The sequence below is a fragment of the Hemiscyllium ocellatum genome, chromosome 15, assembly GCF_020745735.1.
Source record: "Hemiscyllium ocellatum isolate sHemOce1 chromosome 15, sHemOce1.pat.X.cur, whole genome shotgun sequence".
NCBI classification, from domain to species: Eukaryota; Metazoa; Chordata; class Chondrichthyes; order Orectolobiformes; family Hemiscylliidae; genus Hemiscyllium; species Hemiscyllium ocellatum.
This window is the reverse complement of record NC_083415.1, coordinates 66,258,584-66,286,507: the sequence shown is the minus strand read 5'-3', so window position 1 is coordinate 66,286,507 and position 27,924 is coordinate 66,258,584. Positions and strand designations below refer to the sequence as shown.

Below are 27,924 nucleotides of genomic sequence, written 5' to 3'. Positions count from 1 at the left end.
ATTGGTATAATCTCTGTTACCCAATGAGAACATACACTGTTTTGGTCCAGTGTAGAGAACCGCATCTAGAGAGAGCAGAAGGGTGGTGAGGGAAATTGCAATGTTGCAGTGATGTCGAATGGTGTGTTTACATGACACCGAAACAATGGAAAGAGCTACTAGACTGTCCTGTATCTGACCTGGTAATGCTCAGTGTGTTACTGTGATGTGGAACTTATCCATGCTACCTAACTCTGTGATCTGCCTGCATTTCTCGCCAGACAAAGCTTTTCACTGTGCCTGGTACACGGGACAATAAATTCAATTTAATTCAATTCAACTCAACTGCAGCAAGGCAGAGAGCCACCATGTTAGAGAGAGCAAAATTGATAAAGTGTGTGTCTTCAAATTACAACTCATTCCTCTGTTCTCTGTTAGAAAGTGGAGGACACTGTGGTTATAGAAACATTCTCAGTCACCTTTCCCAGTGAAGGATTCAAACTGATTTTCAGCAAGGCATTGGCTTTGACATTTCTGTCTTCCTTTTGGATTACATTAGAATAGATTCCCTACAGTGTGGGAACAGGCCCTTCGGCCCAACAAGTCCACACCGACCCTCTGAAGAGTAACCCACCCAGACCCGTTCCCCTCCACCTAATACTACGGGCAGTTTAGCCTGGCCAATTCACCTGACCTGCACATCTTTTGGACTGTGGGAGGAAACCGGAGCACCCGGAGGAAACCAGGCAGACACGGGGAAAATGTGCAAACTCCACACAGGCAGTTGCCCAAGGCAGGAATTGAACCCAGTCCCTGGCGCTGTGAGGCAGTGGTGCTAACCACTGAGCCACTGTGCTGCCCACAATAATTCATTGTGGTTTGGTTTATCAGATATAGTCAGTGCGGGAACAACAACACACTCTGGATGATAAAACAAGGACTGAAAGAGTTAGCACAGCAAAGGAAGGATCAGAGGTTTTGCAGCAGGTCACGCAGTAGTTGAAATGATGGCCGGCTGCAGGGCTCCTCCCCCCAGCACATCAACATGACATGATACAGCTCCTCTGGGCAGCCCAGGGGGCGTTGCATGCGAAGACCACTTTCCAAAAACTGAACAGTTTGTAGAAAGGTTAGACCTGAAAACAAGGAGACAGCAATGAATTCCCCAATACAGGTTAACCAGTTTGGATATTGAATTCAGTAGAAAGAAAGATCCAGCAATGAGAATCAGGTGTCAGTGAATGTGAGCATGAAGTCATTGCACTGTTGTATAGGCTGTCTGATTCAAAAATGTCTTTTATGGACGCAAACTCAGTCACTGAAACTCAGTCACCGAGTTTTAAGTCTCTGATGAAATGTCACTGACCTCGACCTTTTCTTTATTAAAGTCCTTCAGGGGATGTGAGTGCATTGGCTGGGTCAGCATTTACTGCCTGTCCTTAGTTGCCTTTGAGAGGGTGGTGGTGAGGTACATGAACTCTCAGCACAGACCTTCTGACTGGTTTTAGCATTTCCTGTTTGTAAATTAGCTGCATTTTGTTTCTCTATTTAATAAAATCAAGGATCCCAAATGCCCACAGCTCTCTCATCTTTCCCAATTTCTGGACATAAAGCCCAGGGCTTCCAGCCCATGCACATCCTATAAACCCTTTAGTTTACATTGCCTATTCATGATCTTCCAACCAAAACATACTGATTCATACTTTGCTGTGTTAAATTCCATTCCCATGTGTCAGTCCGTTTCTCCAATCTGCCTGTATCCTCCTAATGCCTGCTACCTCTTCATTGGTTTGTACTTTTCCATGTCTCATGCCATCTGCAAAGTCTCAAATTACATCCTGTATACCCGAACCACAGTCATTCATGTTCTCATGCTCAGTTCCATAGAGACATAGAAAATAGGAACATACAGCCCTTTGAGCCTGCAACAACCTTCAGTATGATTGTAACTGGTCATCCAATTCATGAGGTGAAGACATTTCTCCTCATCTCAGTCCTAACTGGCTTAGCCTGTATTTTTAGACTATGATCCTTGGTTCTGGACTCCTGGTCATCAGGAACATTCATCCTGTGTTTACCCTGTCTACTGCTGCTAGAATTTTATAGGTTTCTACGAAACCCCCTCATTCTCCAAAACTCAAGTGAATATGGTCCAAAACAATCCAGTGTCACTTCATACATCTGTCCGACCATCCTAGGAATCCTTCTGGTAGATCAGTCTCCATTGCACTCCCTCTGTTGTCAGAATATCTTTCCTCAGATAAAGTTAAAAATCACACAACACCAGGTTATAGTCCAACAGGTTTATTTGGAAGCACTAAGGAGCAGCGCTCCGAAAGCTAGTGCTTCCAAATAAACCTGTTGGACTATAACCTGGTGTTGTGTGATTTTTAACTTTGTCCACTCTAGTCCAACACCAGCACCTCCACATCATGGCTTCCTCAGATAAGGAGACCAAATTACACACAATACTCCATAGTCTCACCAAAATCTGTACAATTGCAGCAAGATATTCCTCCTCCTGTACTCGAATCCTCTCATTATGAAGGCCAACATACCATTTGCCTTCTTCACTGCCTGCTGCACCTGGAATTCTTACTTTCAGCAATTGGGAGAGAGTTAAAGACGGGTCATGGGACTTGAAACAACATCTCTGCTTCTCTCCCTTCAGATGCTGCCTGACCTGGGTGAATTTCTCCAGCATTTTCTGTTGTTACCTTTCATGACATTGAATATCCAATGGGACTCAGGGTCTGAATTCCAGATGAAGTCTAACCAACAGTTTGAACATAATTTTTGCATCTTTGTGCATTAGCTCCAGAATCTGGGATCTTCCTAAGTTAGGTAATCTAGTTTGCCCTAACCCCTATTTTTAATGCTTTCTGATGGAAGTTATTTATCTGATGCACAGCTCATGATTCTATGATCTCATACCCCTCCATTCTCAATATTTCTTTTCTCCGACTCATTTAGTTTTACACAGTGGATTGGTAAATGCTGCCAATTGACACCCAGGCTGCATCAGCTGGTGTTGTATGAACACACATCAGTCACTGTAGATATTTCAGAAATGTGACTTATCTAACAGCCAAGATTATGTCAGTGGTGGTTGGAAGCAATGTTGGATGTTGTCAGTCTATAATTGGCAGTTCAACATCTTCACCATTCACAATCATTGGTTCCTTGGGTAAAGGTGGCACTTACCTGGGTATGGCGTTTGCCCAAAAGTCACCAGTTCCATCAAGAAAATCCCAAAGGACCAGACGTCAGATTTTGTAGTGTGTGTCTCCTCTCTGAAGACTTCAGGTGCAGTCCATTTAACTGCAACCTTTTCATCTGGAAGCACAAAAGCATGGGTATTAATTGGACAGCTCTTTCAAAGAGCTGACACAGATATAGTGAAGTGAATGGCCTCCTCTGCAGGATTCCATGATTTTATAAATGGCCCGCATGACGATGCATGGACTGAGATGGATAGCCATATGGGTAAAGTTTGTGTTGGATGGTAGGTCAATGGCCATTATTTTAGGTAAACTATTGCCTTCCCCACCCCTCCTGAGGGACAGTGTAAAATGCAGTTTGAGGGTCATGCGAAATGAAGCGAGAAATTGCATATCTACAATCCCATAACAGCCATTTGATTACTTTTGAAGAGTCTTTGCCTTCTAGGGCAGTCCCTCACGGTTGAGGATGACTTGCACTCCTGTTTGATGAGGTTCTGGGATGGCTAATGCATGATTTACACATTTTACCAAATGCATAGCATGTGGTAGTTGAAGGGTCAGAGAGATGAGAGTTTTGTTTGCTCCCTCTGATAGCTCAATATCTCCTTCGCATGATCTAATGGAGTTTCTCAATGAGCTCTGTCCTTTCCCCAGCAAGCCTTCTTCATTTGGGCAGACACAAACCATTGAGCCATGTTTGAATCGGGTTAGATTAATGCTGTCACCGTGGCTACTCAATGGCTGTTGGCTATTCGGCTGCTGTTGACCTCACATCCTGACAGTACATTTGCTGATGTCTACTTGTCTGTACATGAATGTTTTTCAACAAAATAAATGTGCAACTTAAAACAGAATTTGGCCTCCTCTGCCCACCCTGAAGGTGGCGAGGTTAAATCAGCCTTTCTACAGTGACTCAATCGCTAGCACTGTTTCCTCACAGTGCAAGGGACTGGGTTCAATTCAAGCCTCTGGGGACTATCTGTATGGACTTTGCACATTTTCCCCGTGTCTGTGTGGATTTCCTCCGGGTGCTCCGGTTTCCTCCCACAGTCCAAAGATGTGCAGGTGAGGTGGATTGGCCATGCTGAATTTCCCCTAGTGTCCAGGGATGTGCAGGCTAGGTGGATTAGCGTTGGGAAATGCAGGGTTACAGGGATAGGGTTGGTCTGGAAGGGTTGCTCTTCGGAGTTCAGTGCAGACTCGATGGGCCATATGGCCTCTATCTGCACTGTAGGGATGCTTGATTCCATTCAGTCCCTAAATTAGATCCATTCACTCAGTGCAGAGGGGATATGTATCCTGGAGCTTGGTCATTCTCAGAGCTCAGCCATGTATTAGATACATTCATATAGCTCACTGCACTTCATTACCCAGAGTGTCTTCCAGGTTTCTATTGAAACACATCAGGAAGTGACCATTGAGCCCCTTGATCCTGCTCCACCAGGACATGGCTCATCTTCTGCTGGAGTCCCAGAGCCTGCTCTATTCTCTTCATTGTCTCAGCACTCTAAAATCAATCAACGTTTGTCTTGGACATCCCCAATGACTGAGCATCCACAGCCCTCAGGGAATACCAAAGATTCATTACCCTCAGAGAGAAGACATTTCTCCTCAGCTCAGTCTGAAATGGCCACCTGTGCCAATGACCCTGTGCTTTTGACTCCCCAACCAGGAGAGACATGGTCTCAACATCAAACTTTCAGTCACACGTACCTTTCAAGAGGATGTATCTCTGTTCTTTCAGTTTCTGAGTGAGGCTGAAATCTCCAATTTTGCACTCCAGGTTACCATTGAGAAGAATGTTTGCCGATCTCAGGTCTCTATGCACATACGCATTCTCTTCCATATAAAGCATTCCATCCAAAACCTGCAGAAATCCAGAGGCTTGTCACCACTGGTTGATTTCCTCCCATATTGTCTGATTTCACTCTCTCTCAGTGCGATTCCCAAGGGTCCTCCAGAGGTGGTCTTTGGTAGGGGGCTGCTCCTGAATACAAGTCACTGACCCAGCAATGTCACAGCTGAGAACCAGCAGAACTTCCACCATGACCACCCTCACATTGTCACACATCAGCCCAGATCCCGTCTACCCAGCCTGAGTCAATACACATGGAATTACAGTCAAGTGATTTCACAGCCACCAACCATGTTGTTTGTTTGAAATCAGTGCGAAAAAAATGATAGTTCATCACAAGAGAACTACTGTGATCATTTTATAACTTTTTAGAACATTTCAAGTAAATATATCTGTTATAATTGTATTTTATTCCTTGAATTTCTAAGAAAATGAATTTATGTGATGCCACTGTCTGGGTCAACATTTATTGCCCGTCCCTAGTTGCCCCTTGAAAAGGTGGGGGTGAGCTGCCTTCTTGAACCGCTGCAGTCCATGTGCTGTGGGTTGACCCACAATGCCCTTGGGGAGGGAATTCCAGGATTTTGACCAAGCGACACTGAAGGAATGGTGTTATATTTCCAAGTCAGGATGGAGAGTGGCTTGGAGGGGAACTTGCAGGGGGTGGTGTTCCCATGTATCTGCTGCCCTTGTCCTTATAGATGGAAGTGGTCGTGGGTTTTGAAGGTGCTGTCTGAGGATTGTCAGTGAATTTCTGCAGTGCATTTTGTAAGTGGTACTCACTGCTGCTACTGAGCATCCGTGGTGGAAGGAGTGGATGTGTGTGGAGAATGAATTCATAATTCCCTTGTGATATTTAATGAAAACATGAACGCACATACATTTATTTCATTTAGGAATTAAAAATCAGCAAATCACATATAACTATATAAAAATCCCCTGAACTCCAAGAAGTTGTTTGCAGTGGCAAGTGAAAAGTGGATGGGGAAGGATTGGGAGGTGGGTCAAAAGGCTTTTGCCCGAAACATCGATTTTCCTGCTCCTCGGATGCTGTCTGACCTGCTGTGCATTTCCAGCACCACTCTAATCTTGACTCTAGTCTCCAGCATCTGCAGTCCTCACTTGCACCAAAAAGGCTGTTTACCCCAGTGGTCGGTACAACAACATGTTTGTGAGCTGCATCCTGTTAACTGGAAAAATGCAGCACCTCACTCAGGTACACTTACCTGTAAAGCAAAGTCAATCAGTAGCACCAATTCCAGCTGCCTACCAAGGTCACTCCTCAAGTAACTGTTTAGATTCCCTTCAGGAGCAGAAAACAAATCGGTTATTTCAAGTACCTCTACTTTTTAAGCTTTGCCCCTTTGTCCTAGACTTTCCAACCAGTTGAAATAGTTTCTCTCTGTTGACATTATCGGTTCAGCTTAATATCTTGAAAATTTCTATCAAACCACACCATAACCATGCAAAATAAAAATCTGTGGATGCTGTAAATCAGAAACAAAATCAGAAATTGCTGGAAAAGCTCAGCAGGTCTGGCAACATCTGTGTAGAGAAATCAGAGTTAATGTTACTGGTCCGGTGACCCTTCCTCAGAACTGATGGTAGGCTGGGAAAATGGCAGTTTATATGCAGAAGATAAGGTGGGGGGAGATGGGTAAAGAGTAAACGATAGGTGGGGATAGAACCCAAAAAGAGAGAAGAACAGTTGGGCAGACAAAGGATTGGATAACAATCTGACTAGGAGGGTGAATATTTGTTAATGGAGACTGTTAGTGGCTAACAATAGGTAGTGTGTAAGGGCAGACCGTTAAATAACAAGGCCTGGTGTGTGGGGGTTAGGGTAAGGACATGACTGAGCTCAAACCTTAAAGTTATTGAACTCAACGTTAGATTAGATTACTTACAGTGTGGAAACAGGCCCTTCGGCCCAACAAGTCCACACCGACCCGCCGAAGTGCAACCCACCCATACCCCTACATTTACCCCTTACCACGATGGGCAATTTAGCATGGCCAATTCACCTGACCCACACATCTTTGGACTGTGGGAGGAAACCGGAGCACCCGGAGGAAACCCACGCAGACACGGGGAGAACGTGCAAACTCCACACAGTCAGTCGCCTGAGTCGGGAATTGAACCCAGGTCTCCAGGCGCTGTGAGGCAGCAGTGCTAACCACTGTGCCACCGTGCCGCCCACACGGTCTGGAGGGCTGCAGGGTCTCCAAGTGGAAAATGAGGTGCTGTTCTTCCAGCTTGTGCTGAGCTTCACTGGAGCACTGCAGCAAACCTGAGACAGAGATGTTGGCCAGGGAACAGGGTGGGGTGGTAAAGTGGCAGGCAACTGGAAGCTCTGGGTCATTTTTTGTGGGCAGAACGTAGATGTTCTGTGAAGTCTGTGCTTCATTTCCCCAACGTAGAGGAGACCACGTTGTGAGCAGCAAATGTAGGAGGCTAGATTGAGTGAAGTGCAGGTAAAGTTCTGGAAGGTGTGTCTGGGCCCTTGAATACTGAGGAGGGCAGAGGGAAATGGGCAGGTGTTACACCTTCAGCGGTTGCAGGGGAAGTTGTCGTGGGGCTGTGGGGGTGGTGTTGGGAGTGAAGGAGGAGTGGACCAAGGTGTCCTGGAGGGAATGGTCCCTGTGGAAGGCGGACAAGGAGGGGAGGAGAATGTTTGACTGGTGGTGGCATCTCTGGAGGTGGTGGAAGTGGCTACTAATGATCTTTGGGATATGGATGCTGGTAGGATGATAGGACAAGGGGAACCTTATCAGTATTGTGGGAGGGAAGAGAGGGCGTGAGGGTGGAAGTACAGGAGATGGGTCAGACCAGGCTGTGCTGAGGAATGCTCAGTTGAGGAAGAAGGTGAACATTTTGGAGGTTCCCTTGTTGAAGTTGGTATCATCAGAACCGATACAGTTAAAAATCACACAACACCAGGTTATAGTCCAACAGGTTTATTTGGAAGCACTAGTTTTCGGAGTGGTGCTCCTTCATCAGGTAGCTCGTGGGACACGATCATAGGACACAGAATTAATAATAAAAGATTAAAGTGTCATACAACTGATGAACAAATCTAGATTGCTGTTAAGTCTTTCTTCCTTTAGAATGGGTTGCAGGTTTTGATTCATTAATATGTAAATCCCACAACTTCTTTCAAGTCACATTCCTGAGATAGCTTAAGGTTTTATAGATAAAGGTGACATCTCAACTCAGACAATACACTAAAGGTATGATGCATTGTCTGGTTCTATTTCCAAAGTAGGTTCCAATTCCAAAGTAGGAATTTATAAAATGTCACATGGACCGACTGCCTACAGATTGTGTGCTCATTGAACAAAATAGAATGTACCTGCAAATACAAATCTGTGAGTGCAAATTGGAGCCTATTTTAGTAAAAAAACAGTCTGATTCAAGATTGGGATACAGACAGACTCCATCCTCACACCTTTAATGCATTGTCTGAGTTGAGATGTCACCTTTATCTATAAAACCTTAAGCTATCTCAGGAATGTGACTTGAAAGAAGTTGTGGGATTTACATATTAATGAATCAAAACCTGCAACCCATTCTAAAGGAAGAAAGACTTAACAGCAATCTAGGTTTGTTCATCAGTTGTATGACACTTTGATCTTTCACTATAAATTCTGTGATCCTATCTCACTAGCTACCTGACGAAGGAGCAGCACTCTGAAAGCTTCCAAATAAACTTGTTGGAGTATAACCCAACTTTGTCCAGCCCAGTACAACACCAGCACCTCCACACCAACACAGATATGTGAGAGACAGAGAAACTGGGAGAATGGAATAGAGACTTTACAGGAAGTGGGGAAGCAGTCGTTCAACATGGAGCTGAGTGTAGTGACACTTAAACGTTTTCACTGTTCTTTTTTGAAATGCATGTAACAATCAATCATTTAGTTTGATTCAGATAATCCAATTGACAAAGTGGGTGTGTAGGTGATTGTTAGTGGGACTTCCCAGCACCTGTACCAGGCTTCACCATTACCTTGGCTCATGAACTCGGTGATGATGAGCATGGGCTGTGATTGTGTCACCACTGCCAGAAGTTGAACCAGCCGGTCATGCTGAAGAGCTTTACGAATGCTGACCTCCCTGAGGAAGGCTTGGTTTGGAGTCCCGTCCACACTCTGCATCTTCACAGACACTCGGACATTAGTGCCATTCAACCCTAACGGAATAAAGAGTCCCAAGTTTATATTGTACTTTTCACAACATCCAGACATTCTAAAGCAGCTGCTGTCCAAGGTTTATAGAACGATTTGTAGCCTGGGTGCGAGTTGCCGTGGTTGTGAGTATGTTCGCTGAGCTGGGAAGCTGGCTTGTAGATGCTTTGTCCCCTGTCTGGGGGACATCCTCAGGGCTTTGGAGCCTCCTGTGAAGCACTGCTGTACTGTGTCTCCGGGAATTTATTTGGTTTTGTTCCCACTGCTTCCGGTTGTTGGTTGTAGTGGTGGGTGTATTGGGTCTAGGTCTGTATGCTTGTTGATGGGGTCCGTGGATGAGTGCCATGCTTCGAGGAATTCTCTGGCTGTCCTCTGTTTGTCTTGTCCTATTATTGTTGTGCTGTTCCAGTTGGAGTTTTGGTCCTTGTTGTCTGTGAGTATAGATACTAAGGATACAGCACAACAATAATAGGACAGCAAACAGAGGACAGCCAGGGAATTCCTAGAAGCTTGACACTCATCCATGGACTCCATCAATACATTGAGTTAGCCCCAATATACCGACCCCTATAACAAACAACTGGAACCAGCAACTGGAAGCAATAGGAATGAAATCAAATAAATTCCAACTGACACAATACAGCAGTGCTTCATAGGGGGCTCCACTGAGGATGTCACCTAGACAGAGGACAAAATGTCTGCAAATCAAAATCCCACCTCAGCCAACATAACCACAACAACTGTGAGATGCTGTACCTTTCTGAACTGTTGTGTGAGCTATACTCATTGTGTCTTTTTATATTTCTGCATTTTTGACAGTGGACTGAAATTGGGAACAGAGCATTTTAAAAACCAAGGATTGTTGAAGGACTGCTTCAATGTTTGGAAAGCTGGAACCTGATCCTCATTATATGGGTTGTTTACACAGCTGCTGGTTCAGGCAGACCTGGATGGTTTGCAGACAAGCTGGAGCCACGGGCTGTGTCCAAATGGAGTTTCAGCTGGAAACATGGACTGATCAGTCTGTTAACTAGTGACCAATTAACAATGACAAAGGCCTACTGCATGTCAAAAGTCACATGGTTGCTATGTATCTGAACCGTGACTAAGATCGAGAGGAGCCTTCTGACCTACGCAGGTCATAGAGGTCAACCACAAAGAAAATGACCCTTCGGCCCATCATGTATGCACCAGTGGAAAGCAACCATCCAACTATTCTAATCCCATTTTCCATGCTTGCCCATAGTCTTGTATACCTTGGTATTGCAAGTCCACACCTAAATTGTTCTTCAATGTTATGAGAGTTTCTGCCTCTCCCTCCCTTATTGGCAGTGCATTCCAGATGCCCACCACCCTCTGGGTGAAATAAAAATTCCTCACATTCCCTTTAAACCTCCTACCCCATTATCTCATGATCCAAAATTCAGCTCCTCAGAGGACACTCTTCAAAATCACTTGGAAGCGTTTTTTGCTTAAGACATTTTCTATGCAGCCAGTTCAGAGATGTTATGACAAACTCCTGGAGCAAGTGGGTCTTGAACAGAGGACTCCTAGCTCAGAGGTAGGAACACTACCACTGTGCCACAAGAGCCCCTCACTCCAAAAGCACCCTCTGTTTTCAGCAGATGAACCACTTGAAGCCCAAAGAAAACTAGGTTTATTTTCCCTCAGCTGTTTCTGTAAGCTGTGACTTTTAAATAATAAGACAGAGATCTTTATAATGTGAATCAGTCACTCTGTGCCTGATAGAACATAGAACAGTACAGCACAGTACAGGGCCTTGATATTGTGCTGACCTTTTATCCCTATTCTAAGATCAGACTAACCGACATACCCCTCGTTGTGCTATCTTCCATGTGCCTATCCAAGAGTCGCTTAAATGTCCCTCATGTATCTGACCCTATTACCACTGCTGGCAGGGCATTCCACACACCCATCATTCTCTGTGTAAAGAACTGACCTCTGACATCTCCCCAAAACCTTCCTCCAATCACTTTAAAATTATGCCCCCTCATCATAGCCATTTCTGCCCTTGGAAAATGTCTCTGACTATTCACTCTATCTATGCCTCTCAATATCTTCTACATCTGTACCAAGTCTCATCTTTCTTCACTCCAATGAGAAAAGCCCTAGCTCCCTCAACCTTTCTTCAGATGACATGCCCTCCAGTCCAGACAGCATCCTGGTAAATCTCCACAATATTCCAAGTGTGGTCTAACCAGGGCTCTATCGAGCTGCAGCATAACTTTGTCACTCCTAAACTCAATCTCCCTGCTAATGAAAGCTAACACATTATACGCCTTCTTAACAACCCTATCAACTTGACTGGCAACATTTGATGGATTATTGGACATGTACCCCAAGATCCCCCTGTTTTTCCACACTGCCAAGAATCCTGCCTTTAACCCTGTATTCTGTATTCAAATTCCACCTTCAAAATGAATCACACATTTCCAGGTTGAACTCCATCTGCCACTTAGCCGCCCAATTCTGCATCCTGTCAACGTCCCATTGCAACCTATGACAGGCCTCCACACTATCCACCACTCCACCAAACTTTGTATCATCAAAAAACTTGCTTACCCACCCTTCCACTTCCTCAACCAAGTCATTTATAAAAATCACAAACAGTAGAGGTCCCAGAACAGGTCTGTGTGGAATACTATTGGTCACCGAGCTCCTGGCTGAATACTTTCCATCCACTACCACTTGCTGTATTCTTTTGGTCCAGCCAATTCTGTCTCCAGACAGCCAGATTTCTCTGTACCCCATGCCTCCTTACTTTCTGAATGAGTCTACCATGGGGAACCTTATTAGACACCTTGCTAAAATCCATGTACACCACACCCACTGCTCTACCTTCAACTATTTGTTTTGTCACTTTCTCAAAGAACTCAATAAGGTTTGTGAGCATGACCCACCCCTCGGGGAGAAAGTGAGGTCTGCGGATGCTGGAGATCAGAGCTGAAAATGTGTTGCTGGAAAAGTGCAGCAGGTCAGGCAGCATCCAAGGAACAGGAAATTCGACGTTTCGGGCATAAGCCCTTCATCAGCCCTTCCTGATGAAGGGCTTATGCCCGAAACGTCGAATTTCCTGTTCCTTGGATGCTGCCTGACCTGCTGCCCATGACCCACCCCTCACAAAGCCATGTTGACTGTCTCTAATCAAACTATGGTTTTCCAAGTAATCATAAATCCTGTCTCTCAGAATCCTCTCCAATAATTTGGCCACCACTGACGTGAGACTGATTGGTTTGTAATTCCCAGGATTATCTCTATTCCCTTTCTTGAACAAAGGAATAACATTTGCCACCCTCCAATCATCTGGCACTACCCCAGTGGACAGTGAGGAGACAAAGATCATTGCCAAAAGTGCAGCAATCTCTTCTCTCGCTTCCTGCAGTAACCAATGGTGTATTCCGTCTGGCCCAGAGGAATTATCTATCTTTCTGCTTTGCAAAATTTCCAGCACATCCTCCTTCCTAACATCAACCTGTTCTTGCATACCAGTCTGTTCCAGGCTGTCCTCAGAAATGTCAAGGTCCCTCTCAGTAGTGAATACTGAAGCAAGGTTTTCATTAAGGGTCTCCCCTACCTCCTCCAACTTCAGGCACAAGTTCCCTCCATTACCCCTGATCTGCCCTACCCTACTCTGGCCACCCTCTACTTCCTCACACAAGTGTAGAATGCCTCCTGTAAATATGTGAAAGCATCTGGAGAAGGAAACTGAAAAGCGTCATTCTAATCAGTATAAGAATTATCTCGACAGACCCTGGGAACAGGGCCCAACTGAACTACCTTCCCAGCTCCTCCCTCCATCTAAACACACATGCTTATTTGCCCTGTGTGTTTGTGTGTGTGTGTGTGTGTGTGTGTGTCTGTGTGTGTCAGTACGTGTGGTTGGGTATGTGTGTGTGGGTGCGTGTGTCTGAAGTGTGTGTGTCTGTGTGTGTGGTCCATAGTGGTTTATCTATAGTCAGAGTCTTTATTTGCAGTAAATAAATTGTAATAAATAATATGTAATAAATAAATAACACTTGTTAGATACAGAAACCTTGTTTAAGCTCTCAGGCTGGGTCTAATCGGGATATTAATAGGCTTTTTAAATTTGGTGATGATTCTGAGAATTGCAGGCTTGACTTCCAATGTAGGGCATCATTCCTGTAATGTAGGGAATGTGGTGGCTAACAGACACATGGAAAACTCCCACAAACAGTAACGTGACCGTGATAAGACAACCATTTGTATATATAGATCCTGGTGAGAAGGTTAAGGACAATTACCCTGCTCTCCTACAGAATAGTGCTGCTGGATCTTTCATATCCCGGGAGTAGATGTGACCTCAGTTTAGTGTCTCATTCAAAAGATGAACCTACACCTTAAACAGTGCAGCACTCCCCCAGAGTGACAGCTCAAACTGTGGGTTTGGGTGTCTGGAGTGGAACTTGAAACCATAACCTTTGTGATACTGAGGAGCTCCAGGTACTCTTCGCCAACCTTTACAGGCATGTTACTGAACACTCTCTGGAACAGGTGGGACTTAAACCCAGGGATTCTGGGCTAGAGATAGGGAAAGTACCACTGCATCACAAGCCCCTGGCAGAGGAGCTACATAATGAATCATGTCCCACTGCCAAGGTGGAGCTCAGGGATTTGTGATAGGTCCGAATTGTAGCATCGAGATCACGGAAGGTGGGAGAGCTAATGGAGACCAGAGGCAGGAAGGACCTTGCAAATAAGGATGAAAATGTCAACATCAAGAGATTGTCAAATTGGGAGCCAAGGTTGATCAGAGGGCACAGGGGTTATGGGGAAAGGTGGTGTGAGTTAGGAGATGGATGTAATTAAACGCTGGGCAATATGGAAACATATTTAAATGTAGGATGTTCACAACCTTTCATAGAGAGAACAGAGAGGTTACTGTAGTATAGTGGTTACATCACAGAGTTATTAATGAAAATGTTTGAGTTCAAAAGTGACCTTGAGGCTGTTAGATTGTGGCAAAAACCTCAATTGGTTGATTAATGTCCTTCAGGGGAATGAAGCTTCCATCCTTACCCGATCTGGTCTACATGTGACTCCAGACCCAGAGTAAGGTGGTTGACTCTTAACTGCCCTCTGAAATGGCTGAGGGAGCTCCTCAGATGTATCAAAATAAAAGTCCATTCAGCCATCACCTCCTCAGGGTAAATACAGCCAGCCAGTGATGGTCACAGCCAGTGATGGTCACAGCCAGTGATGGTCACAGCCAGTGGAGTGAACATTTACTTACTCATCCTGCCTTCTGCAAAATGTCCAACTTCTGGTTTACTTTGCAGAAGAACGCACTTCCTCGGAATTTCAAAACTATCCGTTTTTGAAATACTTTGAGAGTTTTTGAGTGGGGGGCTCGCGAGCCTTTGGCACAGACCATTTGCATTTCCTACAGAAATAGATTCAATTGAACATTTTAGTTTGTTTGATGGTGCAATTTGGGATAATCAGCGACCCACAACACTCCTCCTGGATGCAGGGAAACTCCACCCAGCATTGCTACCTGAGCATCTCTCTTTAACGAGTATGTTCAGGTTAAGACTCCAGCCTGAGATCTGAGCACAGTTTAGACTCAGATTCAATGAGAAACTGAAGGAGAGCTGCAATGTTGGAGCTGAGTCTCAGACCAATGACTCCAGCTGTCTGTTTGAATTAGATTAGATTAGATGAGATTAGATTACTTACAGTGTAGAAACAGGCCCTTCGGCCCAACAAGTCCACACCGACCCACTGAAGCGCAACCCACCCAGACCCATTCCCCTACATTTACCCCTTCACCTAACACTACGGACAATTTAGCATGACCAATTCACCTAACCTGCACATTTTTGGATTGTGGGAGGAAACCAGAACACCCAGAGGAAACCCACGCAGACACGGGGAGAACGTGCAAACTCCACAAGGGACAGGAAAAAACCCCTGCTGCTTTAGAGAGAAACTCATGCTGCTGATCAACATTTTTTTTGCTTTACAGAAGAAAGCTAATGGCTATTAGGCCTGTTGTGTAGATATTGACTCTCTGCAGGAATAGTACCAGCAAATCCTCCTCTTTCCTCATCATCCTGTGAATTCTTTCACTTTAGATAATTCCTCCTGCTCTCTTTTGACACTTCATTAGGTCTTGCTGCCAAGAGCAGCACAGTCTGGATCCTAACCTCCTGTTGTGGAGAAAGGTCACCTTGTGGTGCAGCTCAGTGGTTAGCACTGTTACCTCACAGTACCAGGGATCCCACGTTCAATTCCAGCATTGGGTGACTGTCTGTGTGGAGTTTACTCATTTTCCCTGTGTCTGTATGGGGTTTCCTCCCACAGTCCAACAATGTGCAGGCGAAGTGGGTTAGCCATGGGAAATGCAAGGTTATGGGGATAGGATGGGATTCTCTTTGGGGAGTCAGTATGGGCTGAATGGCCGTTTTCCATATTGTAGGGATTCAATGATGAAGTTCCCCAACAAATCATATACTCTCTGCTTCTGAATTCCTCTACCAATTGGACGTTTCTCTGTATTTGCTCAGTCCAGACCCCTTGTGATTTTGAACACCTTGATCAAATCCCCTCGCAATGTTTTCTTCTCAAAAGAAGACAAGCACAGCTTCTCCCGTTTGTACACAATGTTTCATCCCTGGATCCATTCTTTCTCTGATTTTTTTAATATTCATTGAGAAGTTGTGTCAGTTTCTTTACTTTCCCTAACTGCCCCTTGAACTCAATGGCTCCTTAGACAATTTCAGAAATGGTTAAGAGTTAAACACATTCTTGTGGGTCTGAAGTCACATGTAGGTCAGGCTGGGTAAGGCCAACAGATTTCCTTCCCTAAAGGGCAAGAGTAACCCAGATGAAGTTTTATAACAATCAGCAATGGTCACTATGTGGCCTGCCTTTTAATCCAGTATTTTATTGAATTTAAATTTCACCACCAGCCATTGTGGGATTTGAAAACCTGACCCCAGAACATCAGACTAGGGCTTTGCAATATAGAATTACTGAAACTCAGGACTATTCCAGCACATAAGGAGGACGTTCAGTGCATCATGCTTCTACTTGCTTTTCAAATGAACATCATTATCTTGTGCTAACCTCCTGCCTTTTCCCCAGACCCTTGCACATTATTTCTATCCAGATAACCATCCCATCCTCTCTTTAATGCTTCACTTGAACCTGCCTCCACCACATTTCTAAACAGCTCATTCCTCACCCTAACTCCTTACTGAGTGAGAAACAGCTTCTCCCTGTCAACACTGTCCAGGCCATTCATGATTTTGAAAACCTCCATCAAATCTCCTCTCAGTCTTCTTCTGTCCAAGGACAACAGTCCCAACCTCTTCAATCTATCTTCATCACTGAAATTTCTCATTCCTGGAAACATTCTTGTAAATCATTTCTGTACTCTCTCCAATGTTTTCCCATCTTTCCCATAATATGATGCCCAGTACTGGACACAATACTCTGGCTGGGACCTAAAAAGTGGCTGATACCGGTTCAGTGACGCTGCTCCAACTGCCAGCCCCTTTGTCTGATGCTTTCACATCCCTCCAGGGTGAGGAGTGAGTGCTCGAACTGACTCCAAAACCAAATATCAGCCAATGGGAATCAGCAGCAAGATTCAGGGTGGGGGTGGAGGAGAGGGAATTGGATTAAGTGGGAAGAAAGTAAAATTGGGAACTGAAATAGTATGATAATAATAGGATGCACTCCACGTGTAACATGTATTTCTGGGTCACAAGCAAAGATTGAGGCTCAGTCCTTAAACTATGTTTTCAAATTTGTGTTGCAAATGTTTCGTCCCATGTCTAGGTGACATCCTCAGTGATTGGGAGCCCCCTGTGAAGTGCTTCACAGGAGGCTCCCAAGCACTGAGGATGTCACCTAGACAGGGGACGAAACGTCTGCAACACAAATTCCCAGCTCGGCGAACAGAACCACAACAACGAGCACCCGAGCTACAAATCTTCTCACAAACTATGTTTTCAAACTCACACACACAGAGACCATTCAGCCCCTCATGTCTGTGTCTGTTCTTTGAAAGAGTTAATCAATTGAAATACATTTTTGCATTTGAGTAATGCCTTACATGTCCTCAGGACATTAGAAAACTCTTCAGTCACTAAAGCATTTTTAAAGTGTAGACACTGTTGTAATGTAGGAAATTCAGCAACCAATTTATACATAGGAAGATCCCACAAGCAGCAGTGTGATAATCATAGACTCCCTACAATGAGGAAGCAAGTCATTCGGCCCTTTGGATCCACACCAACCCTTCGAAGAGCATCCCACCCAGTCCCACACCCCCCACACTATCCCTGTATCCCTGCATTTCCCAGGGCCAACCCACCTACCTGCACATCTTTGGATTTAATTATATATTTTGTGAAGTTGACAATGGGAATAAACTTTGGACAGATTACTGGTGAGAAATCCCCTACAGTTCTTCAAAGTAATGATGGGAATCTTTGAATCCACCTCCAAGGGCAGATTAATCCTTTCGAAAACTGAATATCTTTTGGAACTCATAGTGTTCTCAGCTACCAAAAGTAATCTCACTTCTCTCTGTTTTATTAACCCCAACAGTTTCACCAAAGCAGATAAGCAAGATCAAAACTTACTGTGATAATACTTGACTAGCTCTGGTAGGCTGATGAACTTGACCCGTGGATTGATGTAATAGCCACTGGGCCTGTTGGATACTTTGTAGGACATGACTCTAAAATCCAGCTTGGGATCCCAATGCTTCACCAGTAAAGCATAGCAACCTAATGCAGTAAAGGAGAAATGCTTCAGGAGATGGGAGAAACTAACTCCGGCTCCATCCGATCCTATCCTTGGATGCTTCTCCAATACCGGCTCTATCCCAGGAACATACCATGCCATAGTCTGGTAAATACAATGCTATACCTCACCACAGCCCCTTGCCTTGGTTAGATCCCAATGACATGCTTAATGAACACATTCTCTATTTGACTGTGTGCACCCCTCAGTAATGTATAGTATTGTTGACCAGGCAATGTACAGATGGTGAGGGAGATGGAATGGTCTACTATTGGTTTTGCGATGATGTGGAGGTGCCGGTGGTAGACTGAGGTGTACAAAGTTAAAAATCACACAATACCATTTTATAGTCCAACAAGTCTGATGTAGACAGGCTCTAACCTCACACCTTTAATGCATTTTCTGAGCTGAGATGTCACCTTTTTATTATAAAACTTTAAGTTATCTCAAGAATGTGACTTAAAAGAAGTTCTATGATTCATATATTAATGAACTAAAACCTGCAAACCATTCTAAAAGACGACAAACTTATCAGCAATCTAGGTTTGCTCAATATATCATTTAATTGCAAGGCACTGTGACCTTTTGCTATAAATTCTGTGTCTTATGATCCTGCGCCACGAGTTACCTGATGAAGGGGCAACTTTCTGAAGTTGAAGGTGTGTACTGTACCTTTAAGAGAGAATGAAGGCAGGTACCTGTAATGTACTGACAGCAGTCTCAGTGTGTGTTGGAAAATTGAAATTACATAACATTTGGCTGTGACCAAGCAGTTTAAATTATGCTCAAAGATACTAAAAACCAATCAAATTTGAATTTTACTGTTTTGACAACATTGAACCAATGAGAATATCTGATGTTTTGGGGAGAAAAAGCAGGCATTTTGGATAGTTAACCAGAGAAAGAGCACCAACAGCCATTTGAACAATTGCTTTTTGCCATATTTTCTCTAAAAGGTACCTTTTTTGTATGAAACATCTTTGCAGCAGAAGATTGAAGATGACCCAGGAAGATCTACAAACAGAGGAAGGTCAACACTATCTGGTTTAGAAACTTGAGTTGCTGTAAATTTAATAGGGGCTTTATTAGATCAGTAGGTTTTTATAGAGTGGGAGGGAGAGAACAAACCTTCAAGAGGAAGGAGGCTTAGAGTTGGAAATAATTGTTGTTTCATGTTCATTTTAGAGTTAAGGAATGAAATTGTTATTTTTCCTTGAAATAGTGGAATTTGGGAGTTCTCTGTCACTTGTACTTTAACAGATTGAAGTAAACTTTTCTGGGTGTTTGGTTTAATTAGCAGATTAACTGCCAGATAAACCTGTTGGACTATAACCTGGTGTTGTGTGGCTTTTGATCTTGTTTTTGTATTCAATGTCAAGGTGGGGGCATTGCTGACAAGGCCAGGGTTTATTAGCCCTCCCTAATTGCCCTTGAAGATGGTGGTGAGCTGCCTCCACAAATCCAACTGAGTGGTTTGCTCAGCTACTTCAGTTTGAACGAGCTGCATTGGTCATGGATCGCAAGCCTGTTGGTCAGACTTGGGAAGGAGAGCAGGTTTGATTTCTGGATGATACAAACTCTGTACATGTTAGTATGGGGTGGGGGGACAGAATTTAGGAGGAGCTGAAACATGCAAGTGGAAACATGCATTTAGGTGGAAACATGCAAGCAGTTTTCAGAATGGAACATTGCTGCTCATGCACAGCAATGCAGGGGTGCAGGGGTTCCAGATATACCTTCACTCATTCACTCTGAGTAAATATCACCCATTCTCAACAAAGTCATGCAGGGCTATTAAACTGTCCCTAAGTATCAAACAACTCAAATTCTCAAAGAGAATTGAGGGCAGAGTAGTGGATGTGATCTATAAGGACTTCCGTAAAGCGTTCAATAAGGTTCCTCATGGTAGATTGGTTAGCGAGGTTGGATCTCATGAAATACAGAGAGAACTAGCCACTTATGTACATAACTGGCTCGAAGTAGACAGAGGGTAGTGGTGGAGGATTGCTTTACAGACTGGAGGTCTGTAACTAGCAGTGTGCCACAAGGATCGGTGCTGGGTCCACTGTTTCTCACCATTTATATAAGTGACTTGGATGTGTTAGTTAGTTATAATTAGTAAGTTTGCAGATTGTAGTGGAGAGTGAAGAAGGTTACCTCAGAGTACAACAGGATCTTGATCAGATGGGCCAATGGGCTGAGGAGTGAAAGATGGAGTTTAATTCAAGTAAATGTGAGATACTGCATTTTGGAAAGGCAAATCAGAGCAGGACTCTTACACTTAATGGTAAGGTCCTGGGGAGTGTTGCTGAACAAAGAGACCTTGGAGCACAGGTTCACAGTTCCTTGAAAGTGGAGTTGTAGGTAGATAGGATAGTGAAAAAAGTCTTTGGTTTGCTTTCCTTTATTGGTCAGAGTACTGAGTACAGGAGTTGGGAGGTCAAGTTGTGGCTGTACAGGACATTGGTTAGGCCACTTTTGGAATATTGGGTGCAATTCTGGTCTCCTTCCTATCAGAAGCATGCTTTGAAACTTGAAAGGGTTCAGTTAAGATTTACAAGGATATTGCCAGGGTTGAAGGATCTGAGCTTTAGGGAGAGGCTGAATAGGCTGGGACTGTTTTCCATGGAGTGTCGGAGGCTGAGGGGCAACTATATGATAAACAGACAAGGTCTTTCCCCTGGGGTGGGGGAGTCCAGAACTAGAGGGCATAGGTTTAGGGTGAGAGGGAAAAGATATAAAAAAGGCCTAAGAGTCAACTTTTTCATGCTGAGGGTAGTACTTGTATGAAATGAGCTGCCAGAGGTGGTGGAGGCTGAATAGGAAGGGTTTGGAGGGATCTGGGCCGGGTGCTGGCAAAAGGGACAAGATTAGATTAGATTAGACTTACAGTGTGGAAACAGGCCCTTCGGCCCAACAAGTCCACACCGACCCGCCGAAGCGCAACCCACCCATACCCCTACATATACCCCTTACCTAACACTACAGGCAATTTAGCATGGCCAATTCACCTGACCCGCACATCTTTGGACTGTGGGAGGAAACCGGAGCACCCGGAGGAAACCCACGCAGACACGGGGAGAATGTGCAAACTCCACACAGTCAGTCGCCTGAGGCGGGAATTGAACCCAGGTCCCTGGCTGGTCAGCGTGGACCAAAGAGTCTGTTTCTGTGCTGTACATCTCTCTGACTCTATAACTTCCAGGCCAAACTCACACAGTCACTCTCTGAGTTACCTTTCTTTGACTGGCTCTCTCTGATCAGGAAAGTTCCCTCTTTGTTTTCTGGTTGGAGAATTATTCTCTCTGCTTCTTTGCCACTCAATCCTTTAAAGAACCACCTGTGAAGAACAATGGCAAACCATGCTCTCAATTTCTGGTGGAATAGCAGCAAATCCGAAATATCAATGTTAAGCTAGAAATCACAGGTATCCACCACCATTCTGCTCTCAATCTGGCTTAAAGCCAAATCATTAGCATTGAAACACAGTCACTGTTGTAATGTAGGTGCTAGGTCATGTGACATGTGCTAACGTCCCTGGACGAGCAATCTAAAGGCAAAACCTAACATCCTGGAGGATGTTATGGTGAACTTTAAATGCAGTGAATATGTCAGGAATACTGAGCTAGTCTCAGTTATGGTGTCCAAAGCAACAAACATTAAGAAACTCATCTGGTTGACTAATGACCTCTCGGGAAGGAAATGTACCATCCTTTCCTTCCCTAGTCTGGCCTACCCATCACTGCAGACCCAGTGTATTATGATTGACTCTGAACTGGCTGAGCAAGTTCCTCAACTCAAGGGTCATGGGGCTGGACAACACATGCTGGCCATGTTATACTGACATGAAATAATGAAAGAATAAATTTGGCAATGATCGCCACTTTGGGTGCTGTAAGATCCTGTAAACAGAATGACCAGTTGATCCTCTGATGTTTATGGATGACTGCATGCAGACTTCACCTGCTCTTTGAAACCATCCAATGAATGAGTTCTTTCACATCCACTTCAGAGGGCAGACAAGGCTGAGATGACTGACCTCCAACAACCACAACCACCTTCCTATGTGTCAGGTATGACTCTAACCACCAGAGAGTTTGCCCCCTGATATCCATTGATTCCAGTTTTGCCAGGGCTCAGTGATGTCACACTCGGTTGAATGCAGGCTTGATGTCAGGGGCTGTCCCTCTCCCCTCCCCTCTGGAATTCTGCTGTTTTGTCCATGTTTGACCCAAGGCTGTAATGAGGTCAGGAGCTGAGTGACTCTGGGGGAACCCAAACTGGGCATCACTGAGCAGGTTATTGCTGAGCTGGTGTTGCTTGATAACCCTGTGGATGACACCTTCCATCACTTGACTGATGATCGAGAGTGGACTGATGGAATGGTAATTGGCCGGGTGGGATTTATCCTGCTTTTTATGTACAGGACATACCTGTTTGGGGAGATGTCCGTGTTGTAACTGTATTGGAAGAGCATGCCTTGGAGTGTGGCAAGTTCTGGAGCACAAATCCCCTTTACTGCAGAGGGACCTCAATTATCCGAATATCAGATTATCCGAAGGAGATCTCGAGGTCCTGATAGAAACATTACATCAAACAGCTGTTTCAACCCTGATTACGTCTTTTGTTTACACTGATTAAAAACGAACTCGGCTCACTGAAATGTTCCTGGGAACAGTCCTGGACAGTCCAGGCACCATCTCCAAATAACTGACTTCTCTGTCACTCTGTCTCTCTGTCTCCACACTTTCCCTGGAGCTCCACACAAGAGTGTACTCTGAATCCCCCCTTCCCCAGATAATCTCTCCGACATTGTCCTGTACAGGGCACAGGTGGAACCTGTCAAAAAAGTTTCAGTAAAACGGTGTGTGTGTGTGTGTGTGTGTGTGTGTGCGCGCGCGCTCTTTGGAGACTCACCCCACAAAGGCAGCTGCAGTCTTACTGTTGATGTCCACTCTGGCTGTCCCGGACGAGGAGCGGGGGGGTGGCAGGGGGTGGGGCGGGTGGGCAGGCGGGCGTGCAGATGGGACTCGGTTGGTGGGTGGAGTGGACAGGGGAAGGGGTGAATGGGGAGACAGGTGGTGATGCTGGATGGGTTTGGGGCGGCTGGGTAGGCGTTTTTTGGGGGCGGGCTGGGAGCCAAGGGCCTGTGCGCAGTGTACTGCTACTTTGTCTCCTGAACGGGGAGCAGACTTAACAGAGAACTCTGAGCCCCAGAGGAAAGGCAATGAATTGATTAACCGAATAATTGATTATCTGAACAAAATAGTGCCCTCCCATCTTGTTCAGATAATCAAGGTTCCTCTGTATTGCTGGCATGTCGGAAGAGCATGTAGCCTTTACAATATCCAGTGTCTCCAATTATTTCTTGGTATCACGTGGAATGAATGAAATTATCTGAAGCCTGCTATCTGATGCTGGGGATCACTGGAGGAGGCCTAGATGGATCATCCACTCGGTATTTCTGGCTGAAGATTGCTGTGAAAGCTTCAGCCTTATCTTTTGCCCTGATGTGCTGGGCTCTTCCATCATTGAGGAGGGGGATACTTGTAGAGCCTCCTCCTCTAGTGAGTTGTTGAATTGTCCACCACCATTCCTGACTGGATGTGGCAGGACTGCAGAACTTAGATCTGCTCCATTGGTTCTGGGATCATTTAGCTCTGCCTATCACTTGTTGCTGTTTGACATGCAAGTAGTCCTCTTTGGTGGCTTCACCAGATTGACACCTCATCTTCAGGTCTGCCTGGTGCTGCTCCTGGCATGTCCCCCTGCACTCGCTATTGAAACAAAGGATTGATCTCAGGAACAGCATCTCTGACGGTGCAGCATCTCCTCAGCGTTGCACTGATATGTTAACCATGATTAAGTGCTCACAGCTCTGGAGTGGGACATGAATGTATAATCTTCTCAACTCTGAGCCAAGCTGATATTTGCGGTGCTTTGTGATGGCGATTCCTCACAAGGTTGGCTCCTTGGTGCCACATCTATTACGAAGAGCCCCCTTGCTGAACAACAGCTGCAGCCTCTGCAGCCCATGCTATCTCAGATTTGTTCATTGTGTCCTGATGGATCTCAGCTTCAGCTGAAAGTCTCCTTTCTCATCCCACTAACAGCCTTCCCACCTAACTTTGTGTCATCCACAAACTGGCCTATGGTCCATTCACTTTCCTCAGCCAAATCACACTGATCTTTACTCTGATAGGTCCTTGCACCGATCTTTTCTCTAATAGGTCCTCACAGACTGATCTTTACTCTGATAGGTCCTTGCACATATCTTTACTCTGATTGGTCCTCACACACTGATCTTTGCTCTGATAGGTCTTATGAGATGAGGTGTATTTAACAACAGCTGTTCACCTACGTTTCCTCCTCCAGTGGTTTGCTGTCAGTACCTTGATCCCTCAGAGACTCTGCCCTGAACAGAGACTTAAAGCTTTCTGATCTGAAAAACAGAACAACAATTAGAAAGATGAGCTACAATTTCCAACTCAGAAAATGGCCTTTTAGCCCCAAGGACTGTTTAGGTGCCTCATAAGCGCACCCCCCCCACCCCCCTCAAACTGTCATGATCTCATTCCACCAAACATTTCCCGATTCCTTCCCCCCACCGCCCCCATGTGTTCCTTTAGCTATCACCTGGACATGTCAGTATTATTTCCTGCTGTTTCAGTTGTAACAAATCCCACTTCCTCACCACTCCCTGGGGAAGGCTGTTTTGGTGGAAAAAAGGCTTTGTTTGAATTCCTGTTTGCATTTTTATTGATTTGTTAAAAAATCTTTTAATGGGATGTGGGCCAGTATTTACTGCCCGTCCCTAATTGCCCCTTGAGAAGGTGGGGGTGAGCTGCCTTCTTCAACTGCTGCAGTCCATGTGCTGTGGGTTGACCCACAATGTTCTGAGGGAGGGGATTCCAGGATTTTGATCCAGTGACAGTGAAGGAGCGGGGATATATTTCCAAGTCAGGATGGTGAGTGGTTTGGAGGGGAAATTGTAGGGGGTGGTGTTCCCCTGTACCAAGGATTACTCAACTAAAACTTGGAATGGCTGGATTGTATTAAAAGGAAAGGCTGGTCAGTCTAGGCCTGTACCCTCTGGAGTTTCACCTCTGACTTATCTGAAATGTATAAGATCCTGAGGGCACTTGACCAGGTAGATGTGCAAAGGTTGGTTTCTCTTGTAAGAGAATCTAGAGCTAGGGGTCTGAGTTTAAAAACAAGGGGGTACTCATTTAGGACAGAGGAGAGGAAGCTTTTTATTCCTTTCAGAAGATTGGGAGTCTTTGGAACCCCCTTCCTCAAGAAGCAGAATCTGTAAATATTTTTAAGGCAGAGGTTGATAGATTCTTGATGACCCAGGGGCAGAAAGATTATCAGAGAAATTCAGGAGGGTAGAGTTGGGGTTAAAATCAGACCAGCCATTGAATGGCAGCGCAGGCTTGAAGGGCTGAGTGACCTTCACTTGTTCCTTGTTCATATGTTGCTATTTTTGTATCTGCTGCCCTTGTCCTCCTGGTTAGAAGTGGTCATGGGTTTGGAAGGTGCTGTCTGAGGATCGTCGGTGAATTTCTGCAGTGAATCTTGTAGATGATACACACTGCTGCTCCTGAGAGTCAGTGGTGGAGGGAGTGGATGCTTGTGGATGTGGTGTTGTTTCAAATAGCTCTTAAAGAACATGCAAATTAATTTTTTTAAATTTTTGTTTGTAATAAACTTTAACGTTCTTGTTAATAGTACATTGGCAGCCTCATGTGATCGTGTTCAGCCTCACTGGAATCAAATCCCGGAAATAAAACCAATGTCTCATCAAGTCAGGTTTCACTCTGGCATCAGGCGTGTCCAGCATGGGCATCAGCTACAAACACATCAAAACAGGATGGAAGCAGAGCTGTAAAGATATCTCACAGTATATGAAGCTGTGGTGAGACACATCTGGAGTATTGTTTAGAGTTTGGGGTTCTCAGCTACAGAAAGATTTATTTCCTGTGAACGGAATACAACAAAGACTCACCAAACTAATCCCCGAAACGGAGAGATTGACTTCTGAGGAAATATTAAACAAACTGGATCATTATTCTCTGGAGTTTAGAAGAATGAGAGTATGTTTTATTCAAACAAACATAATCCTTACAGGGGAGACCAAAAAAGAAAATGCTGGAAAATCTCAGCAGTTCTGGCAGCATCTGTAAGGAGAGAAAAGAGCTGAAGTTTCGTGTCTAACTGACCCTTTGTCAAAGCTTTGACAAAGGGTCAGTTAGACTCGAAACATCGGCTCTTATCTCCTTACAGATGCTGCCAGAACTGCTGAGATTTTCCAGCATTTTCTCTTTTGGTTTCAGATTCCAGCATCCGCAGTAATTTGCTTTAAATCCTTACAGGGATTGAGAGGGTGGATGTGGGAAAGATGTTTCCTCTGACTGCTCGTGTCAGTGGTTTAGGATTAGGGGACCCGGGCTCAGATAGAGGCACTGGCCTTCCAGGGCTGGTATGAGGAGGGGCTTCCTCACTCAGAGGGGGTGGTTTCTGTTTTCATTTGTTCACGCTTTGTGGGTGTCACTGGCAAGACCATTGTTTAATGGCCAACACCAAATCTCTGAATCTTGAGAATTCTCTGTCTTGTGGGAATATGGAGGGAATACTTAGTACATCCCAACTGAGATTGATAGATTTCAATAAGTTAAAAATTTCAAGGGAGCTGGAGGCAGTGCGGGAAATGATGTTGAAGTAGGTCAGCCCTGATCTCATTGAGTGGGAGAGGCATATGTTCTGAGAAGGTTGGTGGGGAGCTGACACACAGACAGGATGAGTGCTTTGCAAAACACCTAGGTTCTATCACAAAAAAGATCCTGAGCTTCCAGTTCCCTGCCACTTTATCACCCCACCCTGTTCCCTGGCCAACATCTCAGTCTCAGGTTTGCTGCAGTGCTCCAGTGAAGCTCAGCACAAGCTGGAAGAACAGCCCCTCATTTTCCCTTTGGGGACCCTGCAGCCCCACGGACTCAATATCGAGTTTTCAAATAATGTTCATGTTGACCTTACATTGTACACCTCCTGTACAGTATAACCTGTATCCCTCGCTCTGTCTAACCTCCCGATGATCTGTAGGTCCTTATTTGCTATAATCTGCCTGTACTGCTCACAAAACAAAATTTTTCATTATACTTAGGTACACATGACTAAAATAAATCGAATCAAATCGATAATTTTACAGCCTGATCCATCCTTCCATGTTTTTTTTACTGACCCCTGCATCCTGGACCTGTCATGAAATAGGTTGTTGCTTTCAACAGAGCCACCCCACTCTGTTCCTCTCTCAACGCTCAGCTCTCATTCAGCATCAATAATCTTCTCATGTCATCTACCCCTTTCATATCTCTTGCTCTCTCTCTGGGTGCTAGCTCCATCTTTCCACTTCCTTCACCACCACAACCCCCCTCATTGCCACACCCCCTTCGGCATAAATACCACCTTTTCCTAGTAGCTATCAGTTCTGATGATGGGTCACTGGAATCAAAATGTCAGCTCTGTTTTCTCTCTCCACAGCTGCTGCCAGACCTGCTGAGTTTCTCCAGCAATCTCTATTTTTGATTTTGATTATCTTTGGCCAGCTTTCTTCGTATTCCCAGACAATCCTTATAACCCAGAAACCGCCACTCACTTCCTCATTCCCTCTACCAGAGTTTCTCTGACCTTGTCGTACTGAACATTCTGGATCACAGTATGAAGTACACACCAAAGCAGGGACAGCATCAGGAACATACCTGGTGTTGTGCTCCTTCACATCCTGGTCTTCACTTTGCTGCTCCTCATGTTCTCTGTCACCTTGCGGCTCAGCACAAGGGCTTCCCTCCTGACCATCAGACATTTTGCCCAGCTCCAGTCT

The 27,924-nt window shown here is 44.9% G+C and overlaps 1 protein-coding gene across 1 annotated transcript; it reads right to left on the bottom strand.

The window, feature by feature from the left end:
- Nucleotides 1-948: 948 nt before the first annotated feature.
- On the bottom strand, nucleotides 949-27,906 carry LOC132822857 (tyrosine-protein kinase HCK-like). Its single transcript, XM_060836230.1, has 9 exons — nucleotides 27,803-27,906; nucleotides 24,406-24,486; nucleotides 21,281-21,384; nucleotides 17,882-18,028; nucleotides 9,068-9,250; nucleotides 6,285-6,361; nucleotides 4,917-5,070; nucleotides 3,184-3,315; nucleotides 949-1,115 (listed from the first exon to the last, which is right to left on the bottom strand). The coding sequence occupies exons 1-9, from the start codon at nucleotides 27,904-27,906 to the stop codon at nucleotides 949-951; spliced, it is 1,149 nt and encodes a 382-aa protein (XP_060692213.1).
- Nucleotides 27,907-27,924: the final 18 nt, after the last annotated feature.

Excerpts from the sequence above, each read along its gene's own strand:
- LOC132822857 (XM_060836230.1), bottom strand. The coding sequence starts at position 27,906 with ATGTCTGATGGTCAGGAGGGAAGCCCTTGTGCTGAGCCGCAAGGTGAC. Across the intron at positions 21,385-24,405 it reads AAACCACTGGAGGAGGAAAC|GTGGTTCTTTAAAGGATTGA; the intron begins GTAGGTGAACAG and ends TGTTCTTCACAG. Across the intron at positions 6,362-9,067 it reads CACCGAGTTCATGAGCCAAG|GGAATCTAAACAGTTACTTG; the intron begins GTAATGGTGAAG and ends CTGCTCCTGAAG.